Genomic DNA, 17,398 nt, shown 5'->3' with positions numbered 1-17,398 from the left:
ACCAATGAGTTATTAATTGCACTGCTAGTTAAACCTTGAGCCTCACTAACAGTATGAGTAATGCAGCTGTGATGTGCCAACAGATGACCAGAAAGAAATGATGTTTTATGAGCAAACACTGACCACCAGGATTAACATTTCCTTCAGTTGCTTAAAAAAAATCCAGCACACATTTAAATAAACCCTTGCCAAAACAAACAGCGCATCTTGTTTGGTAGCACTACAGCTGAAGTTAATGTTTGTGGAGTTGAAGGTAGAATAACAATCCTTTTCATTGTCTCATCTTCCCTCCCCCCCGCAGATTTGCAGGGAAATAAAAATCCTGAAAGGGAGAGAGCTCTCAGGGCCATGCCTTCCTTGTCCCTTCTGGTGAGGATGCCTTGTGAATTATTGAACAAGATGGCAACAGCATGCATAAGTAATAGCCGAGAGTCTGCTTGTAAATATAAATACTTCACAGGACGCAAATAAGGCCTTTAAAAGTGAGTCGGCTTTAAGAATGAATGAGGGGAGGGGACTGTTAAAGTGAGAGTGAAGGCTGCGTCTTTACATATCTGCCGACTTCCACGAGCTTTCCTCAAGGAAAATACTGAGGAGGGCTTTCATCTTCCTTTAGGAAGAGAGCGCGAGGCAGTTTAAGAGAAGCTTCTTTAAACCTTGCATTTAGACAATCCATTTTGTATCCAGAGATGGCCGGCAGATTTATCTGCATTTTATTTCAGCCTGCTCTTACAAATATGCGTCCACTGTCAACAATAAAATCCCCACAAAAAAGCAAGCGTGTTGTTCTACTGGGACAGCTGTCCCTAGTTGTGAAAATTATGCCTCCCACCTGTCATTTTAGTCTCTTCCTGTAGAAATTAGAAAGGCTACGATGTTATGTGGGCTTTCAAAGAGAGACACAGGAGGAAGACGAAGGAGAAGGACTTCACACCGCTTTCCATTTTTACAGCTTTTGATCTCCATAGCACCTCTCCCTTTTTTGCAAAATCAAATTAGGTCAGTACACAGCAATACTGCTATTGCTACTCTTACCACTGTAAAGGGGCTTTCTGACACTAGCCGAGTGCTGGAGAGTGCTGTGACTTCAAAGTGTGGGGGTGCAATAACTGAATGTGTCATTGTAAAAAGAGAGAGAAAAGGGAAACGGGGGGAAATGGATCAGCTTGTGTCTTGCATCCAGACATCAAGTGTGAGAGTGTGTGTATGTATTATGTGTGTGTGTCTGTTTGTGTCTGTGGACAGTTGAGAAGGGAACAGAAACATTAAGCATCCTGGGACTGGAAGGGGTTGTCTTTGATGATGCAATATAGAGCTGACAGCGACTGTATGTGTGTGAGAGCTTGCATGTGTATGTGTTGGCAACCCAGTCACCAAAATAAATGTTGACATTGTATATTCCTGCAAAACACAGAAACGCAATATTTTTACATTTCTTTACATTTCAGCAATGCTGTGATTAACTTGTGGTTATGTTTAGGCACAAAAAAACACTTGGTTACAGTTGTGAAAAGATGTTTTGGCTTAAAACACCAACTTTTGAAGGCACAATCACTGCTGGAAATGCAGCCAATGTCCCACCCTGCACCCCCCAAAAATTGAGCATGTTGTGTCTGACTTATCAGTGTCATTTCTGTTTGTCATTGATGCTGCTCTGTTCTGTTCCCGGGGGGTCTTTGCTGCTGCTCTCCCCGACTTAGGCTTTCCATGTAGGTGCATGGAAGGGCAGGGAGGTTTGCCTCTCTACATCAGGTTTTCCTGGTTTGCACGTGGAAGGGCAGAAAGGTGTGCTCTCTGCACCTTAGGCTGTCCACATAGATGCATGGAGGAAGCTTTCTGCATAGGCCCAAGGAAAGGCAGAGAGGCCCCAGAACAGAGCCATACCACCAAATATAATACTGCAAATGGAAATAAAGTTTTCTTTGCAGCCAGTGTCTTGCTAAAAAACACCAGTTTTAGTGGCACAGTTGCTGCTGGAAATGCTGCAGGATGGTGTCTCGCTAAAAAAACAACCAGTTTTGTGGCACCATCACCACTGGAAATGTCAGTAATGTCTCATTCACTTTTGGTGGGACAATCGCTTCAGGAAATGCAGCCAGGGTGGCACAATCACTGTTGAATATGCCGCCGATGTCTCGCCAGAAAACAAGCTCTGTTGTTTGTTGATCTCGGACAGTGGTCTGCATGGGTCTGCAGCTTAGCAGCCATCGAGCCTAAGTGTCAGGCCATCCACCATCCTGTCCTGCTCCGGGCAGAACAGCTGTCTCACCATAGTGTCACGCCATCCACCATCCCGTTCTCCTCCAAATGACAAAGTCAGCTCATACACATATAAGCAGAGCTAAGATGCCATATAAACGTTGACATGATCTGTATTACATGTACAAATGTAACATACCCGTAATTTGCAGAAACATGCAAAGCTAACATTCTCTTCTGGCAACTGGGCTGGTGTTCCATGTGTGTATGAGGGTTACTCTGTGTGTGTGTGTGTGTGTGTGTGTGTGTGAATCAATAAAGTGCATCACCTGCATCTCTCTCGCGCTGCCTCCATGTAACTTTAATAAGCATGCCGTTATGTCCCTAGTTTCCTGCAAAGACTGAACCCTCATCAACATTTCATCAAACTCTGCTTCAAAGATTGATCTGGCTGATACTCTGAAAGATGCCCTGCCGAGATACAGAGATGTTTTTCCCATCTGTGGGCTTTCCTGACGCCCACTGTGATACTGCTTTTCACCTGTGATAATCATATTAATACTTCACCACAGGGCAGTGCTTATGAATACACATGAAAGACAGATGAAACCAGCTTGTAGAGATATTGCTGCCGTGGCTAACATGCAGGCCTCCTCGAAAAATGTATAAATTGGCAATAGACGCTGGAAAAAGGTGCTTGAAGTCATGCAGAGGTGGGAGCAGGGGTATGGACTTCTATTAGTCCAGACAGATACAATAAAATCAGCTGAGCGATGCAGGAAAAACTGATGCGTGTGAAACTAGTGAGGCTATTTGGCGTCTAAACCTTGTTCGTTTAAAGGGTAATAGTTATCAATATGACAGCTGTGGGCCACGAGGAGAGGCATTAAATGAAACAAAGTGGCTCTAGAGCCAACAATGGTGCTGTGGATGTAAAGTGGGAAGACTTTTCACTGGAGGCCATGATGATGATGCTGTTACATTTTGAATAGCAAAACAGTCACAGCACTTCCTCTTAAGGAAGGCAAAATATCTTAAACTCGATTTATTTATTTCAAGTTATTTTTTGCCCTTATTTAAAGGTTTCTTTTTCAGTCATTTTAAAGAGTTAGATGGGAATGCTGATACCACTCTCATGTGTGTATGCTAAATATGCAGCATAGTGAGTAGAAGCAGGGGGAAACAGCTCGCCTGGTTCTGTCCAAGGGTAACAAAATCCTCCTATCAGCCTACCAGTGTCTCGTTTGTTTAATTCAAAGAACAGTGTAAAAAAAAGGTTGAAGGGGTTATGTGTGGACTATTTATTGGCTGGATGCAGTAGCTCAACTGTAAACTTGTCAGGCAACCACTCCTGCACCAGGTCAGTAACCAGCGAGTAATTCTAGCAAATGAACTAAATGCAGGTGGGTAGTGGATAAGAACAAAAATATGTAGTATATGTTTTTTTCTGGAGAACTCTGGAGAATTGTGTGGTATTTTTAACATCTAAATCAGCTAATATTATCAAGCGTAATCAGCCACCATCTATTTTTTTTTTACTGTGAAGGCCTACAACACAACTTGTACTTGCCATTCGGGCATTGGGCACATCCAGTAATGGATGGTCAGCCAGCCTAGGTCAATGTCAGGTCGTCACAGAGCGTCTGATACCCTTGTTTTTGCGTTATGTCCCACACTGTTGGAGATAGTCAGCTTTTTTGGGCTTATGTAGCATGCTGAATCTGCATAGGAGCCAGGAGAACCCATCAGCGAGTGAAATCACTGTGATCAGCAGTTCAGCTCAGTGTATAAGAAGAGAAACAGAGGTGAGAAAAGCAAACAAACGACTTAAGTCAAGAGGGGGCGTGAAACTGATATCAACTTGTTATATTAGGTACATATTTTTTCAGTCTTTTCCGAAATGCTTTGTAACTGCTTGAGTTATTGTTCATGAACGCAAGGTAAGGATCCTTTCTTCTTCAATATCGGGTGTTGCTTATGTGCTAACTGGCTCATAATGGCACATACAGAAGACTACTGCTGCTTGCTCCTATGGAGAGTTATTACCTCTCAGGCACAAAGCGTACATGCTAGTTGGCTGTAGTCTTTGCAGTATGTTCAAGTGCTACTTTCTGGCTGAGACACAGGAGACATAAGGCAATGCAACCGCTGACCTACGCCGCAACCAGTTCTTTGATGTAGGACTGGTGTGTCTGCACCTTGACGGGTCTTTCCAGTACTGATCTTTGCGTGCGCAGGTGGGTTTTTCAAAACTGGAACCATGCAGGACTCTGCTCCAGCATGTAAGTGTATTTCCCAAAATGTTGAACAACTTAAAATGACTATATTTTAAATGCATTTTTATCTAGACCTATAAAGTGGAATATGCATAAACTGAAAAGTCACCCTTAGATCAATTCTAGCATCAGATTAAAATCTGCGTCAACAGAAAGTGGCATGTATCATTTACGGCCATCCTTTTGTTTCAGTGTTGTGTTATTGATGAAACAATAAAGGTGTCGCCCTTATCAGTGTTTAGATCAGAGTTACTGTCTGACATAAAAAAGCAACACCAGAAGAGTATGACTCAACACTGACAGCTCAAAAGGAAGTCATATCCTATTCTTTTTCATCAATTACACCTTTCTGTTTCTATTTCTCTTTTTTTTCTCTCGACCCCCGTCGTCTTTCTTGATCTTCATCGCAGAAATCAACATCATAAAATAAACTGACTATAACAGAGTGCGTGAGCATGTGATTACAAAGTAAAAAGAAAGAGAGATATTTTCAGTGGAGTGGCTGCACAGTATAAGTGGATAGTTGGGGATGTCAGTTGGCAGATAAACAAAAGGGTCAACCACACTAGACACTGCAACTTGCAGAGGGCCACAGGTAGCAGCTACACTATTACAGTGCAGACATCTTTACTTGAGTCATACTTGGCTTTTTGACACTGCTTACTTTTCTCCATGGTATTTGGTTTCACTTGCTGATTCTATTTTCTGCTGCTGTGCTTGGATGATCCTGCAGAGGCAGGGTTCACATGACCCCCCTCCTCATGGGAGGGCCAAGGCAGAGGATGAGGCCAGCAGAGGAAAAAAAAAAAGAGAGCGAGAAAGGATGGCGCTCAAGTGGGAGCATTTAGCCACTTGGAAAGTTTGAGGGAAAAAAAAAAAAAAAAGCGATGGTAAAAACTCAAGTGGCGCGGCAAGCTAAATGGGTTTCTCTCTTTCTCAGTTTCTCCTGTGAATTTCTGAGGACTCTGTGGCAGCACACGGCTGAATATCTGAGTCACTCAGTCTATCACAGCTGAAATGTATCCTGATGTTTCAAATGGCTGGGGCACTTGAGTTGCATGGTTAGATGGAGAAATGTCAGGCTCCACAGAGAGGAGGAGAGGAGAGGAGATGATGAAAGGATCAAAGAGAGGAAGAAAAGTGGAGAGGCACAGGTGTGTGTGTGTGCGCACATGCATGGTTATGTACATTAATCATATCCACCTCACATCAGTAAGTGGTAATTCTCACCTCCCATATGTAACCATTATCCACTCTGATTCTCACCTGCTCCTCTCCTCCTCCACACTGGTCTGTCTTCTTTTACATGGTGACAGACAATCAGCTGTGATGCTGATCAGATAAAGGGGGGCTGATTTTTGGTAAATGTGTAAATCCTGTCCAGGACTATTAGAGGTATGAATCAGGATTTAAGGAGAGTATGAACCATGACTACAGAGGACATTCAAATGTACAGTATCATAACGCCATGGCCTCAACTGTAGGCAAAATGTCATCAAATTTGGCAGGATTGTTCAGCTATTATTTGTGCATGCTACGATTTCACACACTCTTGGTAAACACTTTCAAGGAGCCTGGAAAAAACTCCTACGTAGGCACAACTATTCGTGACCACAGTGATGGGTTTGACTTTATCGAAGGCATTAGAACATCATCTGAGCCCTTATGCTCTGCAGTTACGAGCCAACACATTAAGGGCCGCATACACAGCCACATGGTGGTGATATTGGATCCGAAATCTGCTCTGAAAACTAATCACTTGCTCCTAATAATTGCCTTGTGATTACAGCTCTATATGGTGCAGCTTTACTAATTACATATGTAACACGAGAAGCACTGAATGAAAGACCTTTGCCATGGCAGTGCTACAGATGGATTAATGAGGCAATGCTAGAAAACATTTGAGAGGCTTCAGCTCTGCTGGCTAATCCAAAATGCTCACAAGATCCTGATATGTTTACAAGCCTGAAACAAAAATGAGCTTTGGTATAGGGAGGAGTGGGAGAGGTCAGCAGTGGTTTCACATCCTCAGCTCTTGTTTCTCTGTTTCTGCAGACTTTTCACACAGCTTAAACAAAAACCAGATACTAAATAGTGCATCTATTCAAAGCATCCCCGCGTGATATGTACTGTATGTCCTATTTTTATAACAAGAAGTCTTGATAACTCAGCTCAGTGTCTCTATAAATACAAGCATGGAGGACAACAAAGACCAGAGCTGGACAGAAAATCTAGGTTATGCAACGCTGTTTGTATAAAATATTGAACATATGAAAATAAGTCTGAGCCGTACTTTGACTATTGTGGTGCTCCAGTTTGTTTTTCTTTGTAACTGCAGATAGGTCAGTTCGAATGGTGTGCGTGTGTGAGTAAGTGCATGTGTGTATCTCTGCAAGATAATGGCTAGGAGACTCTTATTATGGTAAATGCTATAATAAAACTGCCCTCTCCCATATATGTGCTCATGTGTGCATTGTATTAATGTGCATATGTGAGTCAAAAGTATAACTCATGCTGAACAGCAGCCACAATTACAGGATACCGGTAAGTGCTACAATTTATCACAAGGTGGGAAGATTCATAAAGTCAGAAAACTGACTCATTTATGCTGCAACATTTCACTTAAATTAACTAACATTAAACTATTGGTCATAACAGACCGAGTGAAAATGTGTTTTATTGCTTATAATTTCAGTTTTTCATTTGTAAGAGAAAAGATGTGCCATTTTTTTTTCTTTTCTAACATTATATAGTCTCATTTTAAAAGCTCTTTAAATTTGACAGTGTTTGATAAAACACTCTCAATGATTAAAACACTATCAATGCCAGAGAGAGTCATTGATTCCTAACCTTTGAAGTTACCATGTAGGTGTTTTGCTTTAATGATATAGCCTCCGTGTTATCAGCCTTGAAGAGAGCAGTTAGAATCGTGTATTACTGAGTTGTTTCTATTGCTCACTGTATGGCTACTGGATGGGAGTGTTGCGTTCTTTAAAAGCTCTGAATAGCCAGTTCGATATTTAAAGGAATTTTCCTTCATAAACCACATAAAAAACAAATCAAATATTTCACCCAGTTGCCTCGATTCTACGTCAAATTAAATGTTTAAGGTAGTTAAACGCAGGTCAACTAAGTATTTGATCCCTCTTGGCCAAAACTTGATTGAAACAATCCGGTAACACTTTACTTGAAGGTATCTACAGGTATCTACTATGACATGACACTGTCATAAACATTATGTTCATGTCATAAACGTTTATGACTGCTGTCATTAAGTATCATTCGGTTATTGTAATGACAAGTTGACACTGTTTGGGTTGTCTTGTTTATGACAACTTGACATTAATCAAAGTGACATTACCAGAAGTTGTCTTTGTCACAACAATAATAATCATTATGTCAACTTGTCATAAACACAAAAAGAGGTGCATTTCTTGTTAATGTCAAGTTGTTATGACAAAGACAACTTCTGGTAATGTCATCCTAGTTAATGTCAAGTTGTCATAATAAGAACATCCCAAACAAATTTAATGTCAACTTGTCATGACAAAGACAACTTCTGGTAATGTCATCCTAGTTGATGTCAAGTTGTCATAATCTAGACAACCCAAACAATGTCACCTTGTCATTACAAAAACCGAATGACACTTAATGACAGCAGTCATAAACGTTTATGACATGTACATAATGTTTACGACCGTGTCATGTCATAGTTATGACAGTGTCATGTCACTCTTATGTAGATACCTTCAAGGAAAGTGTTACCAACAATCCTTTAAAAATCCCCAGGTTATTGCTGAAATACAACTGATCATAAACTTGTAGGCTCAGATAATGAGTACGCGTGATCTACAGAGCTGGTCTCATTTTCTGTGTGTTTGTGTGTGTGTGTGTGTGTGTGTGTGTGTGTGCACAAGACTCACTGATGAAATTGGTCTGCCCGGTGTAGATGGTGTACTGCAGCTCGTAGGAGGTGACGCTGAACTCATCCTCTGACGTCCAGTGAACAGTGATGGTGTCATGGGAGGCGGTGCACAGCTCATCTCTTATGGATGGCGGGTTGGGAGCTACACGCGGAGGGAACAAGAAATTGATTTATATTAAAAACAAAAAAATTGTCATGATTTGATATAGAAGTAATTCTTGGAGATAATGTGTCACATAAGGTGTCCACCATAGACTTGATAAACGCAGCTCTCACCTGTTAGGTAATCTAGTCCCTCCAGGATCTTCTTCTCTCTGGAAAAGTCCAGGGCAAAGTTGTCAAACGCCTCGTTCAGGTTGACGTCAGGGATGAGTACCTGGGAGGAGGCCGTCGCCATGGCAACCCTTTACAGCGGTCATGACACGGGAGAGAGGGAAAGGAAATGTCAGGGGAACAGCAGAGCGGTGAGGGAGCAGAGGAGGGCCGAGATGCCGGGCGAGGCGATGAGAGGAAGAGAGGGGAGGAGCAGGGATGGATGAAAGGTGATGAAGAGTTGGACAAATGTGAGGAGAGAGGTGAAGGAAGTGAGGTGACAAGTGGGGAGAGGTGGCAGACAGCAGTAGTTTGTGATGAAAAAGATGAGAGAGAGATGGAGGGAAAGAAAATATAGAGGGATAGAGGATTTAATTAAAAAAGCATACAGTATAGAAATATTCATCAAACAGAAGTGTCTGCAACCTGCCCTCCATAAACTCCCACTAACTCACAGTTGTTGTTAACCCAGAGAGCCTTCAAAACACAGACAAACTCAGACACACACTGACACACTGACTCCATAGTCTGCGCAGCTTTGTGGAAACTTGCGCCTACTTCTGCTTTGAGCATCAGTGAGCCGTCTGTGGCAGGAGCCAGCCTGAACCACAGTGCTGGAAGGGTTACAGAGCAGCACAGAGCGGAGCACAGACCTGCACTAGTCCTTGAGACTTTTATTTTCCTAGTGAAGAGAGACCAGTCAGTCAATAACGTGCCCGAATCCGGGCCAAATAAAAAGATGCTACCCTAGCTGGAGATTATGCACAGACCTTTGTCTGCGTGAGAGAAGGAGCGAGAAAGCTGTGGTGGGAGGAAGGGATGAAGGTATTACAGAAGTACGCAGGTGGAAAGAGAAAACGCAGAGTTGGCCACTTAAAAAATAGATGATTTACACCAGAGGCCTGGCATTGATCGCAGGAGCTTAAGAGGGTTGATAAAATGCTGATTTCACCAGCAGTCTTACTCTAAGATTGGATTTCATAAAAGGAAAAAGGCAAACTCATTGTGGGACAGGGGTTTTGAGATTTTTGTGTCTTACCACAAGGGTTGTCAATATACCAGAATTCTAAACTTCAATACAAAACTTGTATGAAAAAACACAATACTCGATACCGCTTTCGAAGCCATTGCAAAAAGAAAACAAAGCACTAGGCACACAAAGTAGGATTTTTTTTTTTTTTACTCTTCCTTCTTTTTATGAACAACCTGCACACAGTGCTGGTACAGAAAAAGAAACTGAACACACGGCTCCAGTGATGTGGTGGGTTTCTCACTGGAGAGAATGCCGAAACAGTCAGAGGTTTGGGACCAGTTGATTTTCTTCCCTCCTGTTCCTTCTGCGCAGCCTTCGGTTGTATTGTCGATTCATTTTTTTTTATAGCTATGGTTCCTTCCATACTATCAAATGTATAATTAATGGAGATCCTATTGTTTTAAACATGTGGTATCAAAAAGAATCAAAGTAGCAATGCTTCTGACATCCTTAGTTAACATTTATGATCTCTACATGCATTTATTCCTGTGTGTCTCGTGTTTTGTGTCTCTTTCCCACTACACAAAACATCGACAAACATCTGGCTTTTTTATGTAATGGGAAAGGTTATAATCTGCATTCACACCCAGGACAAATGACCCTGCAGTTGTCACAGGTATTAATCAGGTCCAGCTCTGATCAGCTTCAATCGGCAGCAATGAAAATACGACATCTATGTGGACTAGGCTTGTCACGATACCAGAATTTCAGTAGTCGATACCAATACCAGTGAATTTCGACGATTCTCAATGCTCATTCGATGCCACGATAAAAACCAAAAAACAGAACTCATGTATTTCTAAATTCACTACTTTATTAAATCTGTTTCAAACTTTAACTTTAACTCTTAAGGCCTCATTTACACCACAAGTGGTCCACAAGCGTTGCGGCAGCACATGTGTATTCACACCAAAACCGAACAGATGCGTCGCGCAGCGGCCGCTGCTGTCCAGTCAAAATACAAACCACACCCGAACAGTTGGTGGCTGGAGTGCACTGTGTTTGCAAATCTCCAATAAACCCCAAAGAAGAAGAAGAAGAAGTGAGTTTGGACCCAAAGCCCAAGGTGGACAGATTTGCATGCCGCGTACTACCTGACTTTTCGACAAGCCGAGGTGTTGTGGCTCCAGCAGCACTTGTAAAAGCCATTGTTTCTAGCAAAGATGATGGAGAACAGGCATTCTTCTTTGGTGCTCGTCATCGGCACCGACTGACGCGTGTATACTGCCCCCGTCAGTTCCGATCGACACGGCCCGCTGAGGGCAAAGTTGTATCCGGTACTTATGGTACTGACGAAAAAAAAAAAACAGGTACCGACGTATTTTTGCATGTTGGCATCGACTTGGTACTGAAGTATCGGTTCTCATGACAACCCTAATGTGGACTGCCGGTAATGTTAAACCATTGTCGGCAGGATGCAATGGCGTGCTGCCACAAAATACTATCCATCTTTAAGCAGCGCATGAACATGGTTAAAAATTTAGTGGCTACCGAGTTTGACAGAGAGACTGAAGAGTAAGAGATATAAAAAAGACATTTTTACTGGCCTACATGCTGCTTTCTGCTGTTTACTAACCTGTATTCCAGCCTGTCTTTAATGTCAAACATAACACACACACGCACACATACACACACACACACACACACACACACACACAAAGAATAATTGTGTGCTGCTGAGCTACGTACACAGCTCTTGTCTACTGGCAATAGGAAAGCAGTCTATTGCCTATTTTTAACTGGTTTCACTGGTTTAATAAGCCCACATACACATGCTACATTTGGTGGTAAAAGGGTCCAAGTAGCCTGTTGATGTATGTACTGATCATTCATCAAACTATAATTCCCTCCAAACAACCACTGATGTAAGCTAAGTTACCAGTTTACTGTGGATACGCAGATGTGTGTGTGTGTGTCTACATCACCCACCTTTCTGCTACATTTCGGGCCGTCTGGAGGAAGCGGGCGTGGTCGTTCTCCTTCAGGCTCTGCTCAGCTTGTGTGATTAAAGCACTGGAGCGCTCCAGACACTGGCGGCAGTTTGCAATCTGTTGGGCCAACTTGCGCAGTTTCATCACCTGGAACAAACACAAACACAGACCATGTTGCTATGTCGCTACATACCCATCTATATTCATTCGCTCAAACGGAGCCTTTGAGGAATACATCGCCGTTTTGGTGACTGGACCGTTCAGTTTTGCTCTTGGTCTCTGTGCGAGGCATTCATCATTGTGACAGTCACTAATCCACAAATATGTTCAACACCTCCAGAAAATATAATTAAGTTCTGCTGCCAAATTACTGCAGGGAAGTCAGCGGTGATAACGCCCCGCGAGATGACTCCTGCTAGGTGAAACCAACAAGTTGCCATAAGTTCTATTGCTGTCAGAGAACAACAACAACACAAGACCTCTGCGGGAATCTTGGATCGATACCGAATGTGTTGGACGCTGATCAAATGTTACCCTGTCAGAGGAATCTTAAAGTGATGTGCAATTAATTTACCTTGTAGGAGCATGAGCATGGGACTTTATCACAGCTTATGTATGGAACTGATGAAAGGAGGACAAACAATCTGCATTAGGAGGTAAATCTACAATCAGACCAGCCAAAAATGTAGCCCATGCTCCAGAAAAACCTTACGCATCCACCCTTTCCATGACCTTCTCACTTATGGCTGTCATACACTATATAATAAAGCTCTTGAGTTCATGGTGAAGCACACTCATGGACACAGCAATGCAGACACAGACACAGACATAGGCAGGAAAACACAAAGACAGAAAGACACCAGGAATTCAGCAGAGAGGACAGAGTCCTGGTTATGTGGTGAGAGCTGACGCAAGGCCATTGGCTCTTTATTCTCACAGTGACCTTATGAACCTGTTGCGTAATAGGAGGGCAGAGGTGAGTGGCACAATGCTTTATTATCTGATATAATAACAGTCAGAGGAAGAGGTGCAGCATACTAATTTATCTGTGTCTGTCAATTACTGAACAAAGTACTGGGAAAAGATTTGAAAAATGGATTGGAAACTACTATGAATGTCTTGTCCTCACCAACCAAACACAGTGACACTGTTTTTGCCTGGTAAACACTTGTTTATTTCTCTACACTTGTTGTGCATGTTTCAAATGTACCAGCATAGGCAGCTGGAGAATTTCATGCTCTGAAAACCAAGAAAAGCAATGAATAATTTTAGCCCACCAATGTTCATATTAACTTGCTTCATCTTCGTCACAAACAAGCAGCTTTTGTCTGTTTCTACTGTAATTTATCAATAGAACTACTGTTATATTTCCAACTGCGCATGAGGAAGCCATTCTCTGCTCATCTGAAATTAAAGTAATCCATTTATCTTCATTACGGCTCATATCCTGCTTCCCCAGATGAACTTAGTTTGATGAAACTCCCCACAGGAAAATAACACAGGCTGCTTGTGAGCCTGGAGACTGTCAACGAAAGGTGAGCTTTAGAATTAAATACCAGCGTTAGCATGGAGAGTCTCTCAGCAATGATGATTAAATGAAACCTCTGTGAACTTTTAAATGGCAAACGGTAAAGCAAAAACGCTTCATTGTCTGAAAAAGCACACTTTCAGTAACAGCGAACAACTTGAATCTCTAAAATAAAACTAAAACGAGCAGAAACATTTAAATGATGAGTGCCCTTAAAGGATTAGTCATTTATATTTTCAGCAACACATTTTTTCTTTTTTTTGCTTGCGGGGCTTGAATTATGCAAATAAGAATTCAGAAAAAACACACTGGGTGGCAATCGGTTAAGAGCTTGTCATCAAAAGCTCTTAAAGAATCAAAACAGTATATAATGTGCACTCGCCTGCTACTGCTTGGGAAAGCTGGTGCTGCTTAGAAGCCTCTCTAAGCTGGCGACTTAATGGAGTTTTCAATTGACATCTTAGCTGCTCTTCCACCAAGTCCACCATAATCTGTTGTCACTATAAATGACTTCGGAGCAGGTTGTTGACCGCACAGAAAGGGGAGGCGAGGCGGGTTTAATGGATGGGTTATTATTTAGCAACATATGCCGCAAACAACAATTTTAGAGATGATTACTCCCTCTCCCTCTCAGAATAATGGACAATATGGCAGGGTGTGTGTGTGTGTGTGTGTGTGTGTGTGTGTGTGTGTGTGTGTTAGCGTCTCACCTTGTGTAAAGACACTCTCTACAGCTGAATAGTCTATTCAATCATAGCTTAAATATTGGGACGATGGGACATTCCGAGCACAGAAAAATATACCCTATTTTAGCACATAACATATTTTGTAAAATTTACACAAGGAATAAGTTAATTTTAGTGAACAGAAATCTCTTCTGTGCTCAGTACCTTTATTTATGTGTTTGCTATTATCCACATAAATGCACAATAATAACCTCTCTCACTCAATTTAACTTATTTGCCCAATCAACATCCTCCATGTGCTCTCAAGTTGGCTGCTAACCCTTAAACAGTGTTACAGTGTGTGGCAAGTCTGACTCATCCTTCTCTTATAATCCTAGGACAACACAGGAAGGAGAGTGTCAGAAAATGTTGTCTGAACAACAATACCGTAATGAATGACTTTACATAGATGGCAATATAATATCTTGATATAGAACTTAAATACAGGAAATAGGAGGCAGGTTATCGGGACATTTTAGGCTAACAATAGAGTGGTACAAGGATGACATTTTTTTGTAGGCCAACAGCAAAGTTGATGAATCTGGTTCTTCTGTCACAAAGCCAATGGGATTTTTCAATTGGATTTTGGATTATTGCAGAAAATAAGCTCTGTAGCGAACAAACATTTATGCTGCTTACACGTTTTGTTCTGAAAAATAATCTTTGCAAAAGAACTCCACTTTTGTAATGCTTTTGGTGTGAATGCAATCGCCAGAAACAAAAAGCTAACGTAGGCTAAAAACAAACTACACCACAGTCACATGACTTCACATCCCCACAACAACGCTGTAAAGCCGTGTTTGGCGTGATGACCTTTACTAGTCTAACTTAGCCATTAGTTAGCAATCACTTTTTTTTTAAGACACCTTAAAGCTTTAAAATTTACGAGTGGAGTATTTACTGACAAAACATGAAAATGTCTAAGGCTTGAGTTATCCAAAGACTTTATTTCAGGCATCTAACTTAACACCCTTAGAAAAAAAAGCCTGTTGACTTTGAGATGAGAGAACCAGAAGTCCAAAAATGCTAACTAATTTTCGAGTTTTGGAACACTTACTAAAGTAGCTAATTTAGCCAAGCTAGCATGTGCTTTTTGAAATAAGAAAACATAACAAATACCAAAATGAAACATTATGACCACTTGCAAGTAGTTTACACAGTTTTGGTAACCTTAATGAAAATTTAGTCTGTAAGTTAGTCAGCACTTAATTAGCTTGAAAACTAGCTATCTTTGCAGGTAGCTAACTTCTGGCAGATAACTTAGCTACTTAAGCTAGCTGGCTAGATTTAGATATAAAACCTTTCTGAAAGGCACTGCTGGGAAATATGATTATTCACTTTCTCACCAAGGGCTAAACTAAACAAATAATATATAAAATGTTAATTAGTAAGCTTTAGATTCTCTGGTAGGCGGATTTCCTTACCAGCGCTAGGCCAGGCTAGCTGTTTCCAGTCTTTATGCTAAGCTAAACCAACCAGCTGCTGGTTCCAGTTAGGCCTACATATTAACTGTAAGCTACGGACGTGAGAACTGTTTCTAACTCTCAACAAGCAAACAAACAAACATACTCCCAAAAATGAAACTAAAGAATTCCTTTAAGTAATGAGTGGAAAGATTGTGGATATGGCTAACGGAAGCTAGCTTTGGCTGTAAGTATGAAACTGGGTGTGAACAGAGGTCTTGCGTGTCAATGTCATACACTTTGCGCACCCAACTATCGACCCTAACGTCCACCGTAACAGGATTTTGGTGACATAAAAATGTCATGTTGTGTTCACACCAAACACGATGCAAATTTCCGCATCACATTACTTTTCAATGCTAGGATATCTTGTGTTGACTTGCTTCATACACAAAAAATAATATACGTGTGTGAAATCGCTGAATCGATGAATGAACTTCTGCTCATATGTCCTTGGTCTCATACGTCCCCGATTCTTGAAAATTAGCCTTTGATGCAAAATCACGCTACTCGCTTCATTCACACCATTTAATTGACATATTTTGCGTCATTTGCATTGTGCCCATCACACAGCCCAGTGGGAATTAGCATCACGTCTTAACATTGACTTTTCATGTAATCCACTCCCATGAATTGTTTTATTCGTGCCTGGTGTGAACAAAACATTGCTTCTTTCATTCCCTCTGAGAGACAGCAGGCGTATTTGGTGTAGCCACAAGGGGTCATTGCCAGGTAATTGGAAACAGACTGTTTCACACATTTAGCCAAATTCCTGATGCTGTTGTTTTTCTGGAAAGGATGGATTAAATGCCAGCTGTAACCTTGCAAACTGAGGGTAAAAATGACATAACGTCTGTTTGTTTTTAGAAATCAAGTGATTCTCTTACAACGGCAAACAGATTTGAGTTGTTAATCCTCAAATGTTCTGAAGGCGTTAAAATAGTTTTCAGAATGAAAGGCAAAGAAGGGTGGAGGACAAATAGAGTCACATGATAAAGACGCTCTTGCACAAACCAGAACATGGGAATAGTGTGTGTTTTGTTTGTACAGGGAGAGATTAGGCATGACTGCTGAGTCTCCTTAGAGAGAGAATGGGAGCACCTTGCACAGCTCTGCTCGCCATGATCACGCCTGCATAATCCTGTTATTCTGTCGCAGAGTCACCTCTGAACGCCTCCTTTCCGACACCACAGAAAAACTAGTTTTGTTGTCTGAAATGCTTAAAACGACCTACGTTTACTTGACCTCTCTTCTCCTCTAAGAAAAATATCCATTTTAACACACCCCTGATTATTTGAATTACTCAAGGTGCATTTCATTCATCTTTCTTGACCCTTAAACAGCCTCAAATATTAACACATTACCTACAGGCTGGTATCAATCAAGAACTCCTCTGGTGTTTTATGTGTACTTCCTTTTTCCTCCATCTCCTGCATTTCACTGCTCTACCCTCTGCTAGACAGCCTTTTACAGACCCAGACTCTCAGAGGAACAAGCCTTGCTCTTTGTCTGCAATCACTGCGGACACACTCTGACACACTTGCTCTGTCTGTCTCACCCACACACACACACACACACACACACACACACACACACACACGCACACCTACTTCAGTCCTTGTGTTCCATGTTTGGAAATCTTTCATCTCTCGACAAAGCTCTTTTGCTGCCTCAGAGGATCTTCCACAAGCACTTAAAACTTCACCTCTGGGAGGGTGAGATTTAGAGTTCGCCTCGGTCCTGAAACCCTTGGCGCTCATAGGGCAACAAACCACCCATATATACATGGGCACGTGTCCTCACAGCTGCACACACACACACACACACACACACACACACACACACACACACACACACACACACATCAATGTCTGTACAGTAAGTCCTGGAGCAAGTTCACAACAGTCCTCTCTGCCATCTCAGATTCTTTCCACACACTTTCAGGTTGGCTGCCTACATGTGGAAGAGGCTGTTGCTGCTCTCTTTTTCCTCGCTTGTCTATTCCA

General features: G+C 41.8%; 1 protein-coding gene across 4 annotated transcripts in view; it reads right to left on the bottom strand.

Moving 5' to 3' along the window:
• The window catches only part of mid2 (midline 2), a 217,042-nt gene that overhangs the window by 34,118 nt on the left and 165,526 nt on the right, over positions 1-17,398 (bottom strand). For all 4 annotated transcript variants that reach the window (XM_050043015.1, XM_050043018.1, XM_050043017.1 and 1 more), the window contains 3 exons: positions 11,675-11,823; positions 8,677-8,804; positions 8,399-8,542 (listed from right to left, as the gene is read on the bottom strand). In XM_050043015.1, the coding sequence (XP_049898972.1) occupies positions 8,399-8,542; positions 8,677-8,804; positions 11,675-11,823 (421 nt within the window). The remainder of the gene's footprint in view (positions 1-8,398; positions 8,543-8,676; positions 8,805-11,674; positions 11,824-17,398) is intronic.

Source organism: Epinephelus moara, chromosome 4 (assembly GCF_006386435.1).
Source record: "Epinephelus moara isolate mb chromosome 4, YSFRI_EMoa_1.0, whole genome shotgun sequence".
Taxonomy (NCBI): domain Eukaryota; kingdom Metazoa; phylum Chordata; class Actinopteri; order Perciformes; family Serranidae; genus Epinephelus; species Epinephelus moara.
The sequence above is the reverse complement of the archived record's forward strand: the minus strand, read 5'-3'. Positions and strand labels throughout refer to the sequence as shown.